The 22,448-nt window shown below is 39.4% G+C and overlaps 1 protein-coding gene and 1 pseudogene across 1 annotated transcript in view; both read right to left on the reverse strand.

Moving 5' to 3' along the window:
• Positions 1–22,448, reverse strand: part of DNAH6 (dynein axonemal heavy chain 6) — a 239,399-nt gene that overhangs the window by 76,253 nt on the left and 140,698 nt on the right. Inside the window, exons 43-51 of the mRNA XM_078056370.1 lie at positions 20,437–20,583; positions 19,793–19,866; positions 17,934–18,088; positions 13,717–13,948; positions 5,924–6,076; positions 4,262–4,402; positions 2,544–2,786; positions 1,032–1,199; positions 317–552 (exon numbers count right to left, since the gene is read on the reverse strand). Coding sequence (XP_077912496.1) covers positions 317–552; positions 1,032–1,199; positions 2,544–2,786; positions 4,262–4,402; positions 5,924–6,076; positions 13,717–13,948; positions 17,934–18,088; positions 19,793–19,866; positions 20,437–20,583 — 1,549 coding nt within the window. The remainder of the gene's footprint in view (positions 1–316; positions 553–1,031; positions 1,200–2,543; positions 2,787–4,261; positions 4,403–5,923; positions 6,077–13,716; positions 13,949–17,933; positions 18,089–19,792; positions 19,867–20,436; positions 20,584–22,448) is intronic.
• LOC144379310 (large ribosomal subunit protein uL11 pseudogene) lies at positions 10,652–13,316 on the reverse strand (annotated as a pseudogene).

A 22,448-nucleotide genomic window follows, 5' to 3' on the forward strand; every position in this document is an offset into this window, starting at 1 on the left:
GCTCACACCTCTCCATGAGCACTCTTTTTTTTTGGAAGTCCTGGTACTACGCAAATATCGCATATCTTGAAATTATTATTTTTCATGTCTGTCTCCCCATTATCCTATATGTGCCTTAGAGAAGAGCTTTGTATCTTCCATCATCTAGCACAACACAGATGTTCAAAAAAATGCTTGTTGAATCAATCTGTTGATTGACTGACCAAATCAGTAAGAAGGCAGAGAAGAGAATGAGCACATATAAATGAAAATGTAGAAAAACACCAAAGAAATTCCCCCATGCATTTTGGTAACACATGATTATGGATGTACTCACTTGGCATTCAAGAGAATAGAAATCGCTTCCATAACAGTCATGACCATATCTGGGGGCTTTGTAAAAACTCTGATTTCCGATATGTCTGCTTTATCTAAGGAATCCAGGGCTTTATTAGCAGCATCAAGGGCAGGGAGAGCTTCTTCAAGGTCTCTCTGAGCATCATCGGCAATTGCTTGGGTTTCCTCAGCTTTCACTTTTGCCGTTGCTTCATCTTCCTGCACAATGCTACGGACCTAAACATTGAAACACGGCTGCTTAGGTGGTCTCATTATTTGAATTTCAATGTTTAAAAACAAAGCCAATGATAATGCGTCATATTTGCCCCTCTGGATTATACCAACAATGAAAGAGTATTAGCTACAGCACATTTTAGGCTCTCCTTTGTCCATCTCATGTAGGCTGATGGGATAATTGAGCTGAAGCTGTTAGAACAAACCATTCCTTCTTAGGAGATGAAGAGCTGCTGCTTTATACTTGTTGGGGGTACTTTTCTCACCACTCTCTGTCCCACTCATTGTGTTCACTCATTCTCAGGGTGAGAACCAGGCTGATTCATTGAAGGTAGATTGTTTACAACTTAAAAGCATTGTTAAAACTATCAATTACTTTAAAGACATATAAAATTAAAAAAATCCAATCCCATGTCATGATATATAGGTGATCAGTTGGTGATCAAAACCTTCTCATGACCACAATGTCAGGGAATGCATACCTGATCGGCATTTTCTTGATCTACTGCCAATTTGTCCATCAGGGCTTCCACATCTTGTGATTTTTGAAAAAGGACAGGTTCTAAAGCTGAAAGTTCTAATTTCATTTTATCTACTAGTACGTTTGTTTCTAATAGCTTGGTGAGACCGTTCTTCACCCGGTCACGTGCCTAGATGACAATAAAAATATCTATTATAATGAATATTATAAACTATACATTTCTTGGCATCTCTTACTCACGTACTAGAATTTTACATCTACAGAACTGGTAAATCAGTTTGTAATACTTAAAATTGTGAACAGACAGAAATCTTCAGGTAACAGAACTCTAGGAAATGACCATGACATTCACCACGGTGGGTGTAGATCTATGCCCCCTAGCCACAGCAGTTGGCATGTCACCAGACTGCGGGCTCACCGAGGAACCACATCATATTATTTTTATTCCCTTAGCTTGGCAGCTTGGTAGACTGTTGAATGAATGAGGGGTAAGTTCAGATAGGAATTTCTGGAGGCCACAGCTCTAGGAACTTGTTTCGTCAAGATGGGTAAGCAGAGCTAGGAACTTGTCAGTGTTCTGGGGACTCAGCTCTGGTTGCTGGATCTGAACCCTACTTCCCAGTGGTAAGGAACTTCTGACTAGGATCAAAGAGGCAGGACCTAGAAGAGGAGGCAGCCGTGAATAACTATTTTTTGAAGGTGAGTCAGAAAGCCTGGTTCAAACTGACAGGTTTCAAAATATCTATCAAGTTATTTTACAAAGCATGTATTTATTTACCAAGTAAAAATCCTCTGAAAAACATTAAAAATATCTTAATGGTCTATACTTCTATTTTAATTTTGATTAAAATGTTGAAAATTTCAGCTCATGTTAATAGCCTGCTGATGGTGATCGTGATGGCAGCCACTCTTTCCTGAGCACCTCGTAGGTGTCAGATCATATTCCAAGCCCTTCACAAACAGTATCTTATTTAAACTCCACAACAATCCAAGTGGTAGATGTAGAAATTTCTAAACCTTATTCTCTACTAAGCCCTAGAAGTTACAAAATGTGCTCACGGTTGTGCAGCAAGAAAGAGGCAGAACATAGGTTGTATATGGTCTGCCTGACACTGAAGTCCTTGCTCTTAATGGCAACTACGGACACATGTTAGGCCACCGGAACTCCATCTCTGCTGCTTAACAAAAGGTTCTCCTTCTCATGAAATATTACAGAGATGTCTAACTTACCGCCTCACTTTGATGCTGTTACTATATCCGTCTCATTCTACTGAGGCACTTAGGTAAATGACAGTAGAAAAAATATACATATCAAGGAAGGGGAAGGCCTCTCGGCCGACAGCATGAGACATTCTTTTCATCTTTTTGTCTGTCGCAGGTTGTCAAGGGCACATGTGGGGATGGAGAAGGCTCCAGCAGGTAAGATGGCATGTAGAACTTCCGCTAGTTCTGGCAAGTTTTGAGTTCAAGCAAAAAAAAAAAATTTTTTTTTTATTGATAACATTATACTTACCGAAACCAGCTGCTTCTTTTTCTCACTCAGCATAGTCAGGAAGAGATTGATGAGTTCCAAGTAGGAGGTAGGCGTTGTGTAGTACCGTCTGCGGAGCTCCATGTAATAGCGTTCTGCCATCGTGGAGACGCTCAAGTGAACGTTCACGCACATGAGGGAAAGCTTTTCTTTCAGTTCTTCTTTTCCAGCATCCACGTTTGCAAAAAACGTCTTTGATACAGAAAGAAGTGCTTCTCTAGGCCACTGAAAATAAAGATATAATTTGGAAAGTCTGTTGCTCATTTCTATAATATACATTTTAACAAGTAAGAAAACATATTTCTCTGGACCTCTTCCTTGCTTTGTCCCCCCTTTTACCCAATGAATTCCTACTCATGTCTGTAATGTGTAATGAACGGAATGGCTGGATTCATTAGAGAGGGGTTTGGGGCTGCATTTTCTATCCCCAGCACAGTGTCTGGCACATGGAAGTTGTTTAATCAGGATTTGTTAATTGAATGAATAAATGAATGGGTGTATTTAGAATAATTCCATGAATAAAATCACATACATTACGAGGACCTCATGTCCTTACTCTGTTTATTATGCAGGTCCGTTATTATAATCATTGTCCTCTTCACCTCTTCAACTTCTTTGCTCCTTTCTTGTTTCTCTGCACTCACCTGAACCTTAGCCAAATGCAACTTTCTGTTACCCCATGTCTGTGACTGTGTAGTTGAGCATGGCTAGAGAAAAACACACAACCTTGCCGACTGGCCTCACTTTAACTTTGTGACAACTAGCTCAAGTGGGTTCTTAGAGCAGCCCAGAAAAGCTTCTACAGACTGCTAACACCTCCTCTTTCCACTTCATTCTCAGCTGATGACCTCGCTTCCCACATCACTAAAAATAGAAGCAACGAAAACAGAATTCAGTGAGCTCTCACCCCCACATCTTCCCATCTCCCTGTTATCTGTGCTCATGTACTCTGCCCCCCGCTCCTGTTCCTCTGGGGTATGCTGTGCACGCTCCCTGCCCAGGCCGACCCCTTCGCTGATGACTCCATCCCATCTCTTCTTGCCTATTCAATGCCATTGGTACAACTACACTTAAATCTGTCTGCTGCTCTGTCAATATAGTTCTTTTCTGGATCACTTCCATCAGCACACATGCATGCTATTTGTGTTTCCCACTTAAAAACACTTTTCTTTTGACCTCACATACCCTTGTAGATACTACCCAGCTCTTGGTGTTCTTTTGGGGCAAAACTTCTTGAAAGAGTTGCCTATGTTCACTGTCTCTGATTCCTCTCGTCTCTTCTCTCTTGAACCTTTTCCCCCATCACTCCACTGAAACCAAGCTCTTGTCAAGATGACCATAATTTCTACATTGCTAAATTCCATAGTCTCCTCTTCCTTTATAAATTCTGTTTAGCCTTTGTTAGGTCTTTATCATTGTCATCTCCTGTATATGAGTAAATTCCTAGCAGGGTTTAAAGCTAATGCAAGTACCCTTGAGTTATTTTTGGGCAATGTGTTACCCCTTTAAAATCAAGTGAATCCAGGGGCACCTGGGTGGCTCAGTTAGTTAAGCCTCTGACTCTTGATCTCAGCTCAGGTCTTGATCTCAGGGTCGTGAGTTCAAGGCCCGTGTTGGACTCTGCCTTGGTGTGGAGCCTACTTAAAAAAAAAATCAAGTGAATCCAGCTTCCCAGAGAGGTATCCTGGTATGTCACCAACCTGGACAAACCAATCAATAGTGCAGCAGTTCACAAGGGATGGAAACATCCGGCATCGGGACCGAAAGGCCTCCCCCACAGGGCTCATACAGAGAACAATGTGCAGCTTCTGACGGACTCTGCTGATAAAGTGCTGAAACACCTGACAAAAAGATATATTTCAATTAAAATAAGGGTGAAGTAACAATGAAAATAAGTGTTAGCTAATGCCTCTGGTCTACCAATACTAAATAAAAACACGTTAGTGTAGCAGATGCGCGAATTGTTTTGGTCAACCTCCATTCCAACCCCTCATGCAGTCTGGAAAGATTAAAAATGACATTTGGCAGACTCCATTGCAACTAGGATTCTGGATGTGATGTAGGTTTTCCTCACCAGCGTATTTAAGGAGGCCTCTTGAGTAAGGTGGAGAGAGGTATTCCTACAAGTTTTTGCTTTGGGGTAGGGGCCACTGAAGAGAGAGACAGGGGCAGGGCCACAATTTGTGCAGGGGCAGAGTCTGGCCGAAGCGGCATGGGCCTGGAGCCACCATCTGGGGATGTGGCTCCTTCTGTCAGCTATGTTCTTTTTTTTTTTTTTTTTTTAAAGATTTTATTTATTTATTTGAGAGAGCGAGAATGAGAGAGAGAGAGAGCATATGAGAGGGAGGAGGGTCAGAGGGAGAAGCAAACTCCCTGCTGAGCAGGAAGCCCGATGCGGGACTCGATCCCGGGACTCCAGGATCATGACCTGAGCCGAAGGCAGGTGCTTAACCAACTGAGCCACCCAGGCGCCCTGTCAGCTATGTTCTGACGAGGCTGGGGATGTGTGGCTTTGGAGCCGGCAGCCGAAGCAGCAGCATGCTGATTGCTGATGGGTTCAGTGGCTTCCAGGCTTGGCAGCTTCCCTGACCACTGACTTCTACCACGTGCATCTCATGATCATGCTGAGGAACTCAGCCTGGAGTCCCTTTCTTGGGCTCTCCCAGTGATTCTGTGTTCCTCGAATAAACCCCTTTCTGCTCTCGTCAGCTGAAGTAGACCCTGCTGTTTGTATGTACAAGCCCTGACCTAGTAGAGTAGAGGAGATCTCATAAAAGGACACAGAGAAGGCCTAAGAAAGAATGTTCAAAAAATTGAAGAACATCCAGAAGCAAGGGAAAGCACAGGGGCGGGCCAATAGCAGCATATGGAATCTAGCACTGTGTTGGAGAAATGGAGGAGGACAGGAGCTGGGTTGTTTCTCGGATGGGGCTGGGCCTGGAGACGTGGGGGAATCCATTTCTGTTTCAGGTGCTCTGATCTTGCTGATAGGCAAGGGAATCAGAAGTACTGCACTCCTCAGGCAGGGCACGGAGGATATGGGAAATCCCTTTGTGTTGAAAGAAGGATATGGCAAACTGTCCAGTTTGGACAAGACTATGACCTCCGTGGGGCAGTAGGGTTTCTGTTTTCTGCTTTCCACTGACCTCTTTGGAAGTCTGGTGAACCAATGCTTTGAATGCAGGGAGTAAAATACATAGAATTACAAAGGAAACCAATTATATTGGAAAAAACATCCATCCATGGACTCCTCAAAGGGATTTGTAGATTGTTAAAAAAAGGAAAAAAAGAAAAAAAAGAAAGGAAGGCTAACACAACTTTTTGTTTTACTAAAGCCGTATCACCACTGTGACATGTCCTACCTCATCTCTGTTCCCCTCAGAAATGCCTACTTCTTTCGCCCTTGGTCTGGTGGCTGCTAAAACATGTTCCAGTTCATCCTTTTCAAATAAATTGGGCACTTCACCTGAGTTCAGGATGTTATTTATATCTTCCAGGAACTCCTCCACTACAATCTGTAGAAGAAAGCAGAGTGATCATTGTAACTCACCCAATTGGTTCACATTTATTATGTGTAAATTGTAAACCAAATATTTAATCAAAATTCACATTGAGTTAATTTTATCTTTAAGAGAAAATAATCTTAAAAATTAGAATCTTAATATCCTAACACAGAAGTGCATTGATTTTTCATTTTTCCTTCCTGTATTGCTTCTTTTTCTTTTTTTTTTTAAAGATTTTATTTATTTGACAGAGAGAGACACCGCGAGAGAGGGAACACAAGCAGGGGGAGTGGGAGAGGGAGAAGCAGGCTTCCTGTGGAGCAGGGAGCCCGACGCGGGGCTCGATGACCTGAGCCGATGACCTGAGCCAGAGGCAGACTCATAATGACTGAGCCCCCCAAATGCCCCTTTCCTGTATTGTTTCTTAAAAGGAATTCATCTTTTTCATGGTTCAAGTAACATGTACAAACATTTTATTTTACAGTTATTTTTTAATTTATTTTAAAAATTTGTTTAGGGGTGCCTGGGTGGCTCAGTCATTAAGCATCTGCCTTCGGCTCAGGTCATGATCCCAGGGTCCTGGGATCGAGCCCCACATTGGGCTCCCTGCTCCGTGGGAAGCCTGTTTCTCCCTCTTCCACTCCCCCTGCTTGTGTTCCCTCTCTCGCTGTGTCTCTCTCTGTCAAATAAATAAATACAATCTTTAAAAAAAATGAAATAAAAAAATAAAATTTTGTTTATTTGAGAGAGAGAGAGAGAGCACGCATGCACACGTAGGCATGCAAGTGAGGGGAGGGGCAGAGAGAAAATTTTCAAGCAGACTCCCTGATGAGCATGGAGCCCAACGTGGGGCTGGATCCAACGACCCATGAGATCATGACCTGAGCCGAAACCAAGAGTTGGATGCTTAACCGACTGAGCTACCCAGGCACCCCTGTGCAACCATTTTATATTCTGCCCTTTTTCAGCTAATATTTTCTCATAAATATTTATCCATAATTCTGTAGAGTACTCATTGTATTTATAACCATTAATGGGAGCATAACACACTATTGAGCTAATGTGCCCTATTTTTACATAGACTTAAATGGTCCAGAGTCTTGTTTACATTTTAAGAACATATGTAGTTCTATAGATTTTTTCCCCAGTTGGATTATTTCCTGGGGATAAATTCCCAGGAGTGGAGGGTGCCTGGGTGGCTCAGCCAGTTAAGCATCTGCCTTCTGCTCAGGTCATGATCTCAGGGTCCTGGGATTGAGCCCGGTGTTGGGCTCCCTGCTCAGTAGGGAGTCTGCTTCTCCCTCTCCCTCTGTTCCTCCCCCATGCCCCCCTGCTCGTGCTCTCTCTCTCTCTCAAATTAATAAATAAATAAATCTTAAATAAAAAAATTCCCAGGAGTGGGATCAGCCATTAAAATGCATGAATAGTTTCTGGATTTTGAAGATTTTTAAATTTCCCATTCAATTCAAGTAAGATTTCATTAACCTTTAACATTTATTTTTGCTAGTTTAGGGAGAATTTTGCTTTGGGAGAATTTAATTTGCATTTCTTTGATTATTAGCAAGGGCAAATATGATTCCACATTTATTATTTTCCATTAAAAAATCTGTTCAAACTATAACCATTTAAATATTGGAATTTAAATTTGAATGAGTAGTTTTCATATTATAAAATAAACCTTTTGCCTCTAATAATTGATGCAAATATTTAAGAAATCTACAATTTATCCTTTTGTTCCAGTTAACTTTTTAGTGTTAAGAAGTTTGAGTTCTATATATTTAACTATGACAAAATATCTGTTGTTTTATTTTCTTCACTTGTAACTTTTTGTTTTTTTCTTGAAGTTGGCATAATTGTGTCTTGTTAATTTTCCCCAAGAGCAAACACTAGTTAGTTCTTTGTCCTGATTTACTTATTTCTGCTTTTATCTTATTATTCACTTTTTTGTTGTTGTTGTTACCTTGTGATCTTTATTTTCCTGAACTTTTAAGTCAACTAATATATGTAGTTTCTAATTTTTTATTCAAATCTATAAATTTAATCCTAAGAACTGTTTGACTGCATTCACAGATTTTTATTTATATTAAGTTCATTTTCCCTGTTCTCTAAATAGAGATTTAAATTTTGATGTTCTTGACTCAGGAATTTTTTATATGAAATTTTTTTTAAAGATTTTATTTATTTAAGAGAGAGAGATAGAGAGAGAGAGAGCTAGCAAGAGACAGCATGAGCAGGGAGGAGAGGGAGAAGCAGGCTCCCCAATATATACACATAGGCATGCAAGTGAGGGGAGGGGCAGAGAGAGAAAGGACAGGCGCCCTGTCCTTTGAGCAGGGACCCCAATGCCGGGCTTGATCCCAGGACCCCGGGATCATGACCTGAGCCCAAGGCAGATGCTTAAAAGATTGAGTCACCCAGGCACCCCTATATGAATGTTTTAAAGTCCTGAGCCACATCATTAATTTCTCCTTTGATCAGAGCGTGATCTGATCTTTGTGATAACAAAGAATGTTATCACCGTAGTTTATGCTTTTTTGAATTTCTTGAAAATTTGTTTAAGTCTAACATATGATCAATTTTTGTAAACCTTCAGTAGTATTAGAAAATATTCACTTTCTTTGTAAAATATAAATGTAGTATATAGCCATTAATTCCAGCTTAGAAATTATATTCTTCATATTATCTAAACATACTTATAACTACTTTGTATTTGCTAGAAATAGCAAATTAAAATTTTAATGTCTTGTTTCTCTCAACTTCTCGTATTTATAATAGTTATATATATATATATACCTACACACATTAATTTCAGTTATTATGGTTATGTTTACTCTCCATTAACATAGAACATTTGAGATTGATTGGGGCTTTCAAAAGGGTATAATAGCCTTTTGTTTGCTTAAAGTGGAGCAAGACAGTCTGACTTGATCTTTGGAGCTTTAATACTTAGAGCCTTTTTATATAACTTGCTTAATTTTTAAAAGCAACATTAAACTTCTATAAGAAATATTTTAATTTCAGAATAATAAGAAACTACAGATAAACAAAATTAAGAAAATAAAAAAATCACTCACAATCCCATGACCCAGACATTTTCTAATTGTATATACAGCATATCTGTTTAGTTATACATTAAACCAAAGAACCTATATGGTAGATGATTTGTGTATGTGTTATGATGTAACAACACATCATAAATACTTTTCACATTAATTAATGTGTATTTCCACAAAGTAATTTCAAATTTTTTACAAACTGTCCTATTGTATAATTACAGCACAATTTACTTGTGTGACTCTCTCATTGAAAAATGAGGCTACTTAAAATTAACTGTTATTTTAAAATACTGTATTAGATTTTCTTGTACATACAACCTTGTATGCAGTTGTGATTACAGGTAAGAGAAATTTAAGGGCTTTAACTGCATATTGCCAATTACCTTCCAGATGATTTTGCTAATTCACAAGTGAGGTCTATGCAAGGCCTGTTTCCTGACACCTTTGTCAATACTGCATATTATGATTTTTTAACCTTTGTCTGTGTGCAAGGCCAACCCCTGACATTTATCTTTACTGAAATTTCTTTGGTTACTGGTGAGGCTGAACATTTCTTCAGGTGTTTAAAGCCCTTGATATTTTTTTTTTTTTTGCGGGGGGGGGGGACTTTCTATTCACATTTTATTACATTTTAAAATTTCTTCTATTGATGTGCTTGTCTTTTCCTTTTCACTTGAAAAAGACTGTATTTGTATTTATTTTCCAGCTTTATTGAGATATAATTGACATATAACATTTTGTAAATTTAAGGTGTACAATGTATTGATTTGCTACACTTACACATTGCAACATGATTACCACTATGGTATTAGTTAACACTTCCATCACATCACATAATTACCATTTCTTTTCTTTTCTTTTTTGTGGTGAGAACATTTCAGGTTTACTCTCTTCACAACATTAAAGTATATAAGTTTTGTTAACTATAGTCACCATGCTGTACATTAGATTCTTAGAACTTAATTCATCTTATAACTGGAAGTTTGTACCCTTTGACCAACATCTCACCATCTTCCCCATCCTCCAGCCCCTGGTAACCACTATGCTTTCTGTTTCCATGAGTTTGGCTTCTTTTAGATCCACATATAAGTGATATCATACAGTATTTATCTTTCTCTGTTGACTATTTCATTTAGCATAATGTCCTCAAGGTTCATCCATGTTGTAAACAGCAGGATTTCCTTCTTCCTCATGGCTGAATGATACTCCATTATGGGTCTCTGTGTGTGTATACTTGTGTGTGTGTGTGTGTGTGTGTATATATGCCATATCTTCTTTATCCATTCATCTATTGATGGACACTCAGGTTGTTTCCATATCTTGACAATTGTGAATAATGCTGCAATAAACATGGGAGTTCAAATATCTCTTTGAGATCTTGTTTTCATTTCCTTTGGCTATATACCCAGAAGTGGGATTGCTGGATCATATGGTAGTTCTACTTTTAAGTGTTTGAGGAACCTCCATACTGTTTTCCATAGTGGCTGCACCAATTTATTTTTTATTTATTATTATTATTATTTTTGGGGGGGTTGTCCAATGATCCTTTATTGAAATATTTTCCTTTGTAGTTAACTAGCTGGGCATTCCACTGCACCACTGTTGATGTCATCTACGATGTCATGAGGGTGGTGGCCATCAACATTACAGCCCACAGACTGGGCAGTCCCCAGGATCTCTTTAATGGTTCCAGAGAGTTCTCTGGCTAAAGATCGGTGTTGCATCTGTCAGGCAATATTGACAATCTCATCAAAAGTGATATTTCCACTGTGCTTAATGCTTTTCTGCTTCTTTCTGTCTCTTGGTGGTTCCTTGAGGGCTTTGATAATTAGGGCAGAGGCAGAAGGTACCACTTCAATCTGGGCCTGTCTGTTCCGAATGGTCAGTTTTACTGTAATCCTTAGACCCTTCCAATCACCAGTCACCTTGGCAATGTCATCACCAACCTTTTTTGAAGACAGACCCAGTAAGCCGATCTTCGGGGCCAGGGCAGACATGGCACTGACTTCGCCACCGGTGCACCTCAGGTACACGGCTTTGTACCATTTTCCCCATCCTCCAGCCCCTGGTAGAACTTAGGTGGCATGGCGGAGGTGGCTGGTGTCGGATGAACCCGGATTTGGGACAACCGAAGACAGTTGCACCTTTGCCTCCTGAGCCAAAAGCCAAAAGAAAGCGGCTGCACCAATTTAATTCCCACCAACAGTGCACACGGTTCCTGTTTTTCCACATCCTTGCCAATGCTTGTTGTCCCTTGTCTTTTTGATGATAGCCATGGTAGGCTATATGTTTCTAGGATTTTATCCATGTCTTCCAGGTTATTCAATTTGTTGGCATGTAATTGTGTGAGGTGATATCTCATTGTGGTTTTGATTTGCATTTCCCTGATATTACTGATGTTGAGTATCTCTTCATGTACCTGTTCTGTTGGACATATGCATGTCTTCTTTGGAAAACTGTCTATTCAGGTCCTCTGCCCATTTTTTTAAATTGAATTTTTTTTTTTTTTGCTATTGAGTTGTATGAGTTCTTTATATATTTAATTATAATGTGTCTCAGTGTAGCCCCTTTCAGGTTCAACCTATTTGAGCCTCATGGATCTGGATGTCCATTTCTCTCTCCAGGTTTGGAAAGTTTTCAACCATTATTGCTTTAAATATATTTTTTTGTTTCTTTTTCTTTCTCTTCTTCTGGAATTCTCATAATTTGGACATTATTTCTTTTCATTATGTCCTATCAGTTCTGTAGGCTTTATCATTCTTTTTTCTTTTTGTGCCTCTAACTGGATAATTTCAAATGTCCTGTCTTTTAAGTGACTGATTGTTTATTCTGCATGGTCAAGTGTGCTTTTGAAGCTCTCCATTGAATTCTTCAGTTCAGTCATTGTATTTTTCAGTTCAGGATTTCTATTCGGGTTTTTTGATGGTTTCTTTTTCCTTGTTGAACTTCTTGTTCTGTTCATCCATTATTTTCCCAATTTTGTTTAGTTGTCTGTGTGTTCTTAGAGCTCACTAAATTTCTTCAAGAGAATTATTCTGAGTTCTTTATTTGACATTCATTGATCTTCATTTATTTAGGGTCAGTTATTGGGGTTTTGTTCATTTTCTTTGGTGGTGTCATATTTACCTCATTTTTCATGATCCTTGATTCCTTACACTGGTATCTGCTCATTTGAGTAAGCAGTCACCTCTTCCAGATTTTACAGGTTCGCTGTGGCAGAGACAATTCCTCATCAGTCTGCTTAGTTTGGGTTTCTGGACATGTCAGCTAGCAATCCTTGAGCAGGTGGGGCTTGCTGTCAGGGTCTACTTTGGGGTGAGGCCACTGCCCAAGCTCTGAGGTTGGAGGTGGGGTATACTGGCTGAGAACAGTTGGACAGGACTGCTGACTTGGTTCTCTCCCCAAGCAAGGTTGTAGGATGGGCTATGTGGTTGCCTAGATTCTCTGGTCTGGCTTCCTAGATGGCTGGGACTGGGTACTATACTCAGTAACAGGTAAGGCTATGAATTAGCTTCCCTGTCCTGGTGGGGCAGTGGAGTGAGACCCAAGGCCCCCATGGCTCATTGTTTGGGGACCTAAATCAAGCAAGGCTGTGCACTGAATTCTCTGGCCAGATGAAGCCACTGCTTTGCAGACAGGGAGCAGGGCTGCTAGATGGGCCATGCAGCTTCTCGTGTACTCTGGTTAGGTTTCTGGTCAGGTGGGCTATTTCTCTGCCAGGGTGGAACAGGAGAACTGGCTCCAAGGCCAGAAAGGCTCTCTCTTTGGGTCTTAACTCAAGCCAACCTGTACACCAAGTTTCCTTTCTGAATGGGCCCCCTGGCTTTGCTCTGTGGATAATCATCTCTGCTTGCTTTATTTTCCACTCAATCGTTGGTGGCCAGAGCTGGTGGTGTATATACATTTGGCTATGGGTCCTTTCTCATTTGTGAAAAAATATTTATATATTCAGATATAAATTCCCTGCATGTCACAGATGTTAAAAATATTTTCCCATTTTATGACTGTACTTAATTTAAAATAATTTAAGATATTTATGCATCAGATCTATCACTTTTTTATTCCTGCCTAATTTCTATAAAAGTTTATTTTCCCTAACGTTGAAATGCCCAAGTATAGTCAATGCAGAAAATTTTCTTCTTTAGAATAAATTCGAGATCAGTTAAATTGGTTCTTATAGACATAAATGTAATCATGTAATCCTATTTTAATTTTAAAGTTAATTTAACCCTAAAACAGACATCATTATTTTCCTTTTCTTGTGTAAGGCATATTTCCCTAATTGATTTCAGTTAGGGAATAACTTCCTTATATTTACTGCTACAGAAACAATTTATTACTTTCTACTACCCATGTCCTTCTCAAAGAAAAGTTCAAACCTCTCTCACCCCCTTAATCTTTGATCATATTTACTTACTCGGAATTTAAAGGGTAACAAAATGGTTGGTAAAATAAATGAAAACGTAGTATAAAAGTCTTTTACAAGGTCTAAGACGTCTGCTATCCAAGGGAACGGTTCCTTGAACTACATCATACAAACTATTCAAAGCACACTCATGATCATGACACTTGTACTTTAGCTATTTAAACATATACCTGGGTGTCTGTGAAGAGAAAGACCATATTCCTGTCATCTACACCAGCCAGTTTGTACAGCTTCCTCAGGTCTTCGTGAAAACTGTCATAATTATATCCCCGGCTCAGTTCAATTTGCAAACATTTGTAACCACATATGTGAGCTGCAAGTCTTGTAAGAGACTGCTTTCCTGTGCCTCCCACTCCAACAAGCAGGGCGTTGCCTCTTTCCTGACGGATCATGCGGGCAATCCTGCAGGCAGCAAAGTAGAGAAAGACTTTGTATTTCTTTTCTTTTCTTTCTTTTTTTTTTAAAAGATTTTATTTATTTATTAGAGAGAGAGAACGAGCAGGAGGGAGGGGTACAGGGAGAGGGAGAAGCAGACTCCTCGCTGAGCAGGGAATCTGATGCGGGACTCAATCCCAGCACCCTGGGATCATGACCTGAGCCGAAGGCAGACCCTTAACCGACTGAGCCACCCAGGCGCCCTGCTTTTGTGTTTCAATGGCAGAATTGAGTAGTTGTGACAGGGACCATATGACCTGCAGAGTCTAAAATATTTATTACCTGGCCCTTTATAAAAGAAGTTTGTTGGCTCCTTTCCTAGGATCTTTTGCCAACTCCTCCCCTACAGTAAGCAAACAGATGATTTAGGCACCATTTCCACTGTTACGTCTCTAACAGAGTGGCACATCTAACAGAAGGCACAACAGATCATTGTTTATTTCTCTTCAGTCACCCAGGTAGGTATAAAATTGAGAGGTAAAGGGATGTGTAATAATGTTTTGCTATTGTTTTCCATAATGTGCACACGTTCGACAGTAGATGAAATATTGACTATTATAAAAATCTTGCATTTTATATGTTACTCTTTCCTTGTTTCATGTATAGTACAGTAATTTGATTATTTTCATCTTAGATTATTGGAAACAAATAACTTGTCCATTCTGTTTCCAGTGTTCTTCTTCCTGTCAACTTACATATCCAGAGATAGAAAACCCCCTTCATTAGAAATCCTCCAAGGTTACATTTTCTCTATTGTAGTAGACAAGAGAAGGCTGTCCTCATTAGTGGCTTACATTTTCATAGAGATCTGTTTTACCATCCTTGAAGTATGGTGACAACTTTGGGCATATGTAATAGGTGGAAACAGCCTGGAGCAAATTGCCCTTTGAAAACACAGGCTCTAAAGTAAAAACAATTTTTTTTTTCTGAGTTGAGAAGGCTTTTATCCACTTATCCTATGCAAAAAAAAAAAAAAAAAGTCTAAAATGTCACCAACAAATGGAAACGTAGTATTTGCTAAATTACTGAATATTTAGTAATTGTCCCATAATTCATGTTCATAATGAAGCCCTTTCTATTGCTACTCAGCAGTAGGTATTTGAAAACCCTTACAAGCAGAAATTTGTTTACTCTAATTCCTAACTACTGATCCTCTTTAGAAAAAGATGTCTACATCGTTATTCACATGGCAGCCCTTTGTGTATCTGAAAACCAAATCTCCTCCATTCTACAAATGGCTTTTAATTTCCTCCTGTAATACTTTAAGCAATCCTTGAGTAGCCTGGTGATTTTCTTTCACAGAAGTCAGAAAGATTATAAATAAAATTAAGTTGACTTTGCCTATCATCTGGTCTATTCTCCAGGAAGTTCCTCAGACAGAGTACTGCCATTATTTTTTCTTTGCAGGCTCAGGGCCTGTGTGAGCAATCGGATAAACGTTGTTAGGAGGTAGTGTGTGGGTATGTCGGCAGGGGGATAGATGAGAAGCAAGTGGTATCTCGACAACCCAATGACAAACTATTGTATAACACTGGAGTTGTGACAAAAATAAATTCTCAAATTAGAGTTAATTAAACAGAAGTAGAGGAAAGGTAAAAGACTTGATTGCTTATGGTTTATAGAAAAAAAATTCTAGGATTTAACAGTCAAAATTAACACGATGCAATACTAAAATGTAGTTGACAAGGGAAAAAAACCAGTCATTAAAATCTTGCTATGGTAGCAGACCGTGGGAGATCCTGTCCTCACTCACACACACTTCACACTGTGGATTCCACAGACTACCGTATCAAGTCTGCGTGTCACATTTTAAGTGGAACGTGGAGAAATTATCAAGTGCTCAGTATGTTGAGGCTGGAAATAATCCCTAACAGGCAATAGTGGAAGATCTGGGTTATATCTGCCCAGAGAATACAACGCTAAGAGGAACCTAGTCACAGTTTTCAAATATTTGGAGGGCTGTAATGAAAAAACTGGATCCATTTTGGGTGGAGGCACCTGCAGCCAAGTTAGAGTCAAAGGGCTGGATGCGATTCTCTGCCTATGACTCACTAGCTTGCGGACTTTGGACAATTCACCTAATCTCTCTGTGGTACACAGTATTGTCCAAAAATGGCTGCAGTACTATTTCTGGTCCTACTGGCTCTTTGATCCTGTCAAGAGATAGAGTCTCTGACCCCTTCTTGTGGACGGGGTGGGCCTGTGCCACTCTGTTGACTAACAGAGTTATGGTAGAAGTGATGCTATGTGACTTCCTAGGTTAAGTCGTGAGAGGCCATTTGGCTTCTACTGTCACTCTCAGGGCACAAGCTTGGGAGCCCGGAGCCATGGGAGAAGCCCGGACACCCCGATGCCACCGCGTAAGAGGCACAGGCAGTACGCACAGAGGCAGAGGTGTGCCAGGCCCTCCAGCTGCTGTCTGACTTGAACTGCACTGAGACCCCAAGACAGAACCACTGGGAACCATGAGATCATGAACTAATGAATCCACCAAGGGTTGCAGTGGCTGATTATGACCACTGGAATATTCTCTGAGTCTTATTTGTAGAGAGATTAGGATATTGAGCCGCAGAGAGGCGTTATCACAGTTAAATGAGATACTCCGTATCATGGTTTTATATTCATGCCGTTATTGTCACTGCTTCACAGGATGGGACAGATACAGATGTCACAGGGAGCAGATTTGGCATCATCCTTGAAGCGTCATTTCAATACTTGGAATTGTCCAACAGTACACAGATGCACTTTAAAAAGTGGTGCATCCTGGGACGCCTGGGTGGCTCAGATGGTTGGGTGTCTGGCTTTGGCTTGGGTCGTGATCCCAGGATCCTGAGATCGAGCCCCGCGTTGGGCTCCCTGCTCAGCGGGGAGCCTGCTTCTCCCTCTCCTGCCGCTCCCCCTGCTTGTGCTCTCTCTCTCTGACAAATAAATAAAATATTTAAAAAAAATAAAAAAAGTGGTGCATCCTATGATTTCCCTCATATGTGGAATTAAAGAGACAAAACAAAAGAACAAAGAAAAAAAAGGAGACCAAAAAAACAGACTCTTAAATATTGAGAACAAACTGATGGTTACCAGAGGGGGGGATGGGTGAAATAGGTGAAGGGGATTCAGAGTGCACTTGTCATGATGAGCACCGAATACTGTGCAGAAGTGTTGAATCACTGTATTGTACATCTGAAACTAATACAACATTGTATGTCAATTATACTGGAATTAAAATTTGGAAAAAAAAGTGGTGTATGCCCCAAGGACTGCAGATATTCAGGCTGGATACCTATTTGTCAGGGATGTCTCTCAAAGGAAACTTTGGTGGGTGAGAGTCACACTCATAAGCAGATGGAATCTACAATCCTTGGATTTCACTCATTTTGCTATAATCTTGAAATGCATCTTTCTTTAGGCATGCATGTAATCAGCCTTGTCATACTGTACATGTATCTCTGTAAACTACCTTAGATCCTTTTTTGTAATGAGACAGGGCATTTAAAACAAACAAAAACAACCTATTAATATTTAGCAAAAATAACCCCTGGGACTCCATAGAAAGTTCATGCCACTTATATTTAAAATATATAAGGAGGGGCACCTGGGTGGCTCAGTCAGTTAAGTGTCCGACTCTTGATTTTGGCTCAGGTCATGATCTCAGGGTCCTGAGCTCAAGCCCTGCATTGGGCTCCAAACTGGGTGTGGAGCCTGCTTCAGATTCTCTCTCTTCCTCTCCCTCTGCCCCTCCCCACCCCTGCTCTCCTCTCTCTTTTCCCCTTTCTAAAATAAATAAATAAATAATAAAATAAATAAATATATATATAATAACTTTTACATTATAGCAAGATTTGCTAATAGGCCTTTGTTTATCTAGAAATCTAAAGACTTTTGTATGACTTAATTCTTACCTTTTAATACACAAGAAATTAGATCAATGCATTATTGGGCACCTTATAGTACATACCTTGAAACATGTTCTATAGCATCCTGGAAGAACACCAACTTTACTTCTTTGGGATTTGTAAGGTTATAATCATCAAGATAGTCCTCTAGAACATTTGCGATTTTCTCCATATCGGGCATGTCATCATAGATCCGGTCAATCTTATCTGCTCCAAACTATAAGATGATTTATGGGAGAGGGACCAAGTTAGATCAATTATGACACAGAAATATACACAACATTCATAACCTTAGGAGGGAACATTATTTTATCCATGTTACTATGTAATCATTTGCATGCATATTTTATTTATTTGTATATATATTTGCATATATATATGCGCAAGGCTTTCAACCCAAGGAAATGGGACTAAGAAACTCAGATTTTCATAGTAACTGAAAATCCATTTCATTTAACTTCAAACAGTACATTGGAATTTCAATGATCTTTGCCATAAAATTCATACAGCAGCTCAGAAATAGGTTTCCAGTTTTTCTTGCTATACCTTACTTTGGGTTTGTACTTTTGCTCTCAGGCTGTTGACATCAGAGAAGCTAAATGGGCTGAAAATGATGCATGCCAGACTGTTATGGTCATAAACAATCATGCCAGAACTACATGTAGTTTTTACACAGCAGTCATCTGATTAAATAAATCATGGAGAATGAAATTTGGGGTGAACTAGAAGGAACTGAGTTCCTGTTTGATGTCTTGTGTAGACCTGTGGATGTGGTCTTTTCTTTGCTGGGGCAACTGCCCTGGGGGCATTTTCATTTGGAGCCAGTGACTAAAATAATGCAAGAAGGGTCCAACTGTTGTTTTCCCTTTGCTTTATTCTCCCATTTGATGATTTTATCAGTAGAAACACATGGGAAATATAATCGCCACCTGGAAACAAACTTTGGACTTTGTTTTTAATAATACATTTAAATAGATATATTGCATGTAAATAAATTATTTATCTTTTTTATTTGATAGGGATTACCAGGGTGATGAGGTAATTGCATACACACAATATAAAGACAAGTTCGTGCTTTTGTTTAACCAGCGCTGATTGAGAGCCTGCTCTATACCTAGCTCTGTGCGGGAAGCTGGGGATTTAGGGTGAACAGAACAGACACAGCCCCTGCCCTCTTGGAGACACTAGGAATGTTGTGCCCAAACAAAAGTCAACTTGGTAAAACGAGATGGTTACCTATCAACATAGGTAGGATGGTTAGAAGAAGACTTATTCAAGGCGGTTCTAGAAGGCAAAATTAGGGCTGGTGGGTACACGTTATTGGGGGTACAAACTGAGGAGCATAATGTCAGAAAAATTTTGCTACTGATGAGAGCTACCCTGAAATGAGGAGGGCAGCATGGTTACCCACTGAGCTGCTGGAAGTGTGTGAGCACAGGCTGAAGAGCTACACAGAATACAGTAAGGGGGGGAATGCCAGTCCTGAGTTAAGAAACTAACCCTCCCTGTTTCCTTCCAAATCAAAAACTTGATGGGTCTCTGATTCAAACTATTACCAAAACAAATGTGACTAGATCAGGAGTCAGCAGTCTGTTTCTCTAAAGGGCCAGATAAAAAGTACTTTAGCCTTTGCAGGTCATATTGCCTCTGTTGCTACCTCCCCACTGTGTCTTGTCATGTGAGAACAGCCATGTAAAAGAACAGCACACAGTCAGGTGGGTGTGGCTGTGTGTCCATAGAACTTTATTTACAAAAATGGGCAATGGGGTAGATTTGGCCTATGGGCCATAGCTTGCTGACCCCTGGTCTAGATCTTTAATCTTCACAGATGCAAAGTTCTTGTTGAATATGAAATTGAACTGTAAAATAGTAAGTGCTTTATTTATCTTCAAATATAGGCAAGTCAGTTCAAGATACCTACCTTAATAAAGTCTCCAAAGATGATGGGTCTATTTAAAAAATATTCCAGGCCAATTGCAATTCCAAAATGTTTATCTATTCAAAAAACAAAATCAATTTGTGATATATGATAAGCTTGAATTCAGTGTTTCAATAAGATATACAGAATAATATCAGCTGTTACTTTTTACTTAGAGGGCTTAACTAGTAAATGAAAGTTGAGAGAAAGCCATGTTGATACCACACCATTTTAGTTTGGTTGATAATCTCCTGGATTTAAGATTAAGAATGTTTAATATTAATAAAAATTTTATTAAATAATAGATATTGAATATATATTTAATAAATAAGAGGTACTTTAGAGATATCTTGGCTTCTTACCAGACAAAATGCTGGTTCTCTTTCTTTCCCTTTTCTACTTAAAATTGCATACTGAATTTAAAATATTAATTCTTCCTGAATTTTAATAAAATGATTTTCCTAATATTTCACATATTTCTACATATTTGAGTCACTGAAGAGAAAAACTTTTACCCGAATGACTAAAACTCATTTTGCTTACCTTATCTAAGCTCATTTTAATTTTTCTTTATAGAAATCAAATTGCTTTTCTAGGCCCCCCACCAAAGAAAGAAAAAGAACAGGTACATAACGATTGATATTTACTGGCCATTTCTGTCAAAATAGTATGGAAATAGTGTTTATCTTCATTATTAATCAAACGGTCATGGAAAACTCTTTGGCATTCATGGCAAAAGAGTCTAAATATCTGTATTTCTTCTCTTATTGTTCCTGGATCACACTGGAGGATACCTGTTTTTGAAGAAAGAGGAAAAAGGAAACTTCTACATTTGTGAAATATCTAGTAATAGTTTAATTAACTAGAAAATCCTGCTGAAATCCAGCTTTATCCCCACACTACCAGAGGTGGGTGCTTCCCTAGTGGGTATACACACATAGAATAATGGTGATCTCTCCACAGTTTGGCTATTGCAGACATTGCTACTATGAACATTGGGGTGCATATGGCCCTCTTTTCACTACATCTGTGTCTTTGGGGTAAATACCCAGGACTGCAATTGCTGGGTCATAGGGTAGCTCTATTTTTAAATTTTTGAGGAACCTCCACACTGTTTTCCGAAGTGGCTGTACCAACTTGCATTCCCACCAACAGTGTAAGAGGGTTCCCCCTTCTCCACAACCTCTCCAACATTTGTTGTTTCTTTCCCTGTCCATTTTTGCCATTCTAACTGGTGTAAGGTGGTATCTCAATGTGGTTTTGATTTGGATTTCCCTGATGGCTAATGATGATGAACATTTTTTCATGAGTCTGTTAGCCACTTGTATGTCTTCTTCAGAGAAGTGTCTTTTCATATCTTCTGCCCACTTTTTGACTTATTTGTTTTTTGGGTGTTGAGTTTGAGAAGTTCTTTATAGATCTTGGATACCAGCCCTTTATCTGTAGTGTCATTTGCAAATATCTTCTCCCATTCTGTGGGTTGCCTCTTTGTTTTGTTGACTGTTTCCTTTGCTGTGCAGAAGCTTTTTATCTTGATGAAGTCCCAAAAGTTCATTTTTGCTTTTGTTTCACTAGCTTTTGGAGATGTATCTTGAAAGAAGTTGCTGTGGCCGATGTCAAAGAGGTTACTGCCTATGTTCTCCTCTAGGATTTTGATGGATTCCTGTCTCACATTGAGGTCTTTCATCCACTTTGAGTTTATCTTTGTGTATGGTGTTAGAGAATGGTCGAGTTTCATTCTTCTGCATATGGCTGTCCAATTTTCCCAGCACCATTTATTGAAGAGACTGTCTTTTTTCCATTGCATGTGTTTTCCTGCTTTGTCAAAGATTATTTGACCATAGAGTTGAGGGTCCATATCTGGGTTCTCTATTCTGTTCCATTGGTCTATATGCACCCCAATGTTCATAGCAGCAATGTCCGCAATAGCCAAACTGTGGAAAGAGCCAAGATGCCCTTCAACAGATGAATGGATAAAGAAGATGTGGTCCATATATACAATGGAATATTACTCAGCCATCAGAAAGGATGAATACCCAATTTTTACATCAACATGGATGGGACTGGAGGAGATTATGCTAAGTGAAATAAGTGAAGCAGAGAAAGTCAATTATCATATGGTTTCACTTATTTGTGGAACATAAGGAATAGCATGGAGGATATTAGGAGAAGGAAGGGAAAAATGAAGGGAGGAAGCATCAGAGGGAGAGATGAACCATGAGAGACTATGGACTCTGAGAAACAAACAGGGCTTCAGAGGGGAGTGGGGGGGATTGGTTAGCCCGGTGATGGATATTAGGGAGGGCACGTATTGCATGGAGCACTGGGTGTTATACGAAAACAATGGATCATGGATCACCACATCAAAAACTAATGATGTATTGTATGGTGACTAACATAACATAATAAAATTTAAAAAAAAAAGAAAAAAAAGGATAATGGTGATCTCACTTTTTGAAAGCAAAACTGGACATACTATCTGACAAAAACCTTTTTCTTGTTTTGTGATATTTCTTTCACTGAACACGTGAAGTGGTCAGACTTCATAGTATAGGCTATGTTCATCTCATTATTACATTCGGTTGCAACATGTTAAGTGAGGAGTGTCATATCTCTTTAGTATACATATATATTCATCCAGTAACTCCCCCCACCCCCA

Source organism: Halichoerus grypus, chromosome 10 (assembly GCF_964656455.1).
Source record: "Halichoerus grypus chromosome 10, mHalGry1.hap1.1, whole genome shotgun sequence".
Lineage (NCBI taxonomy): Eukaryota > Metazoa > Chordata > Mammalia > Carnivora > Phocidae > Halichoerus > Halichoerus grypus.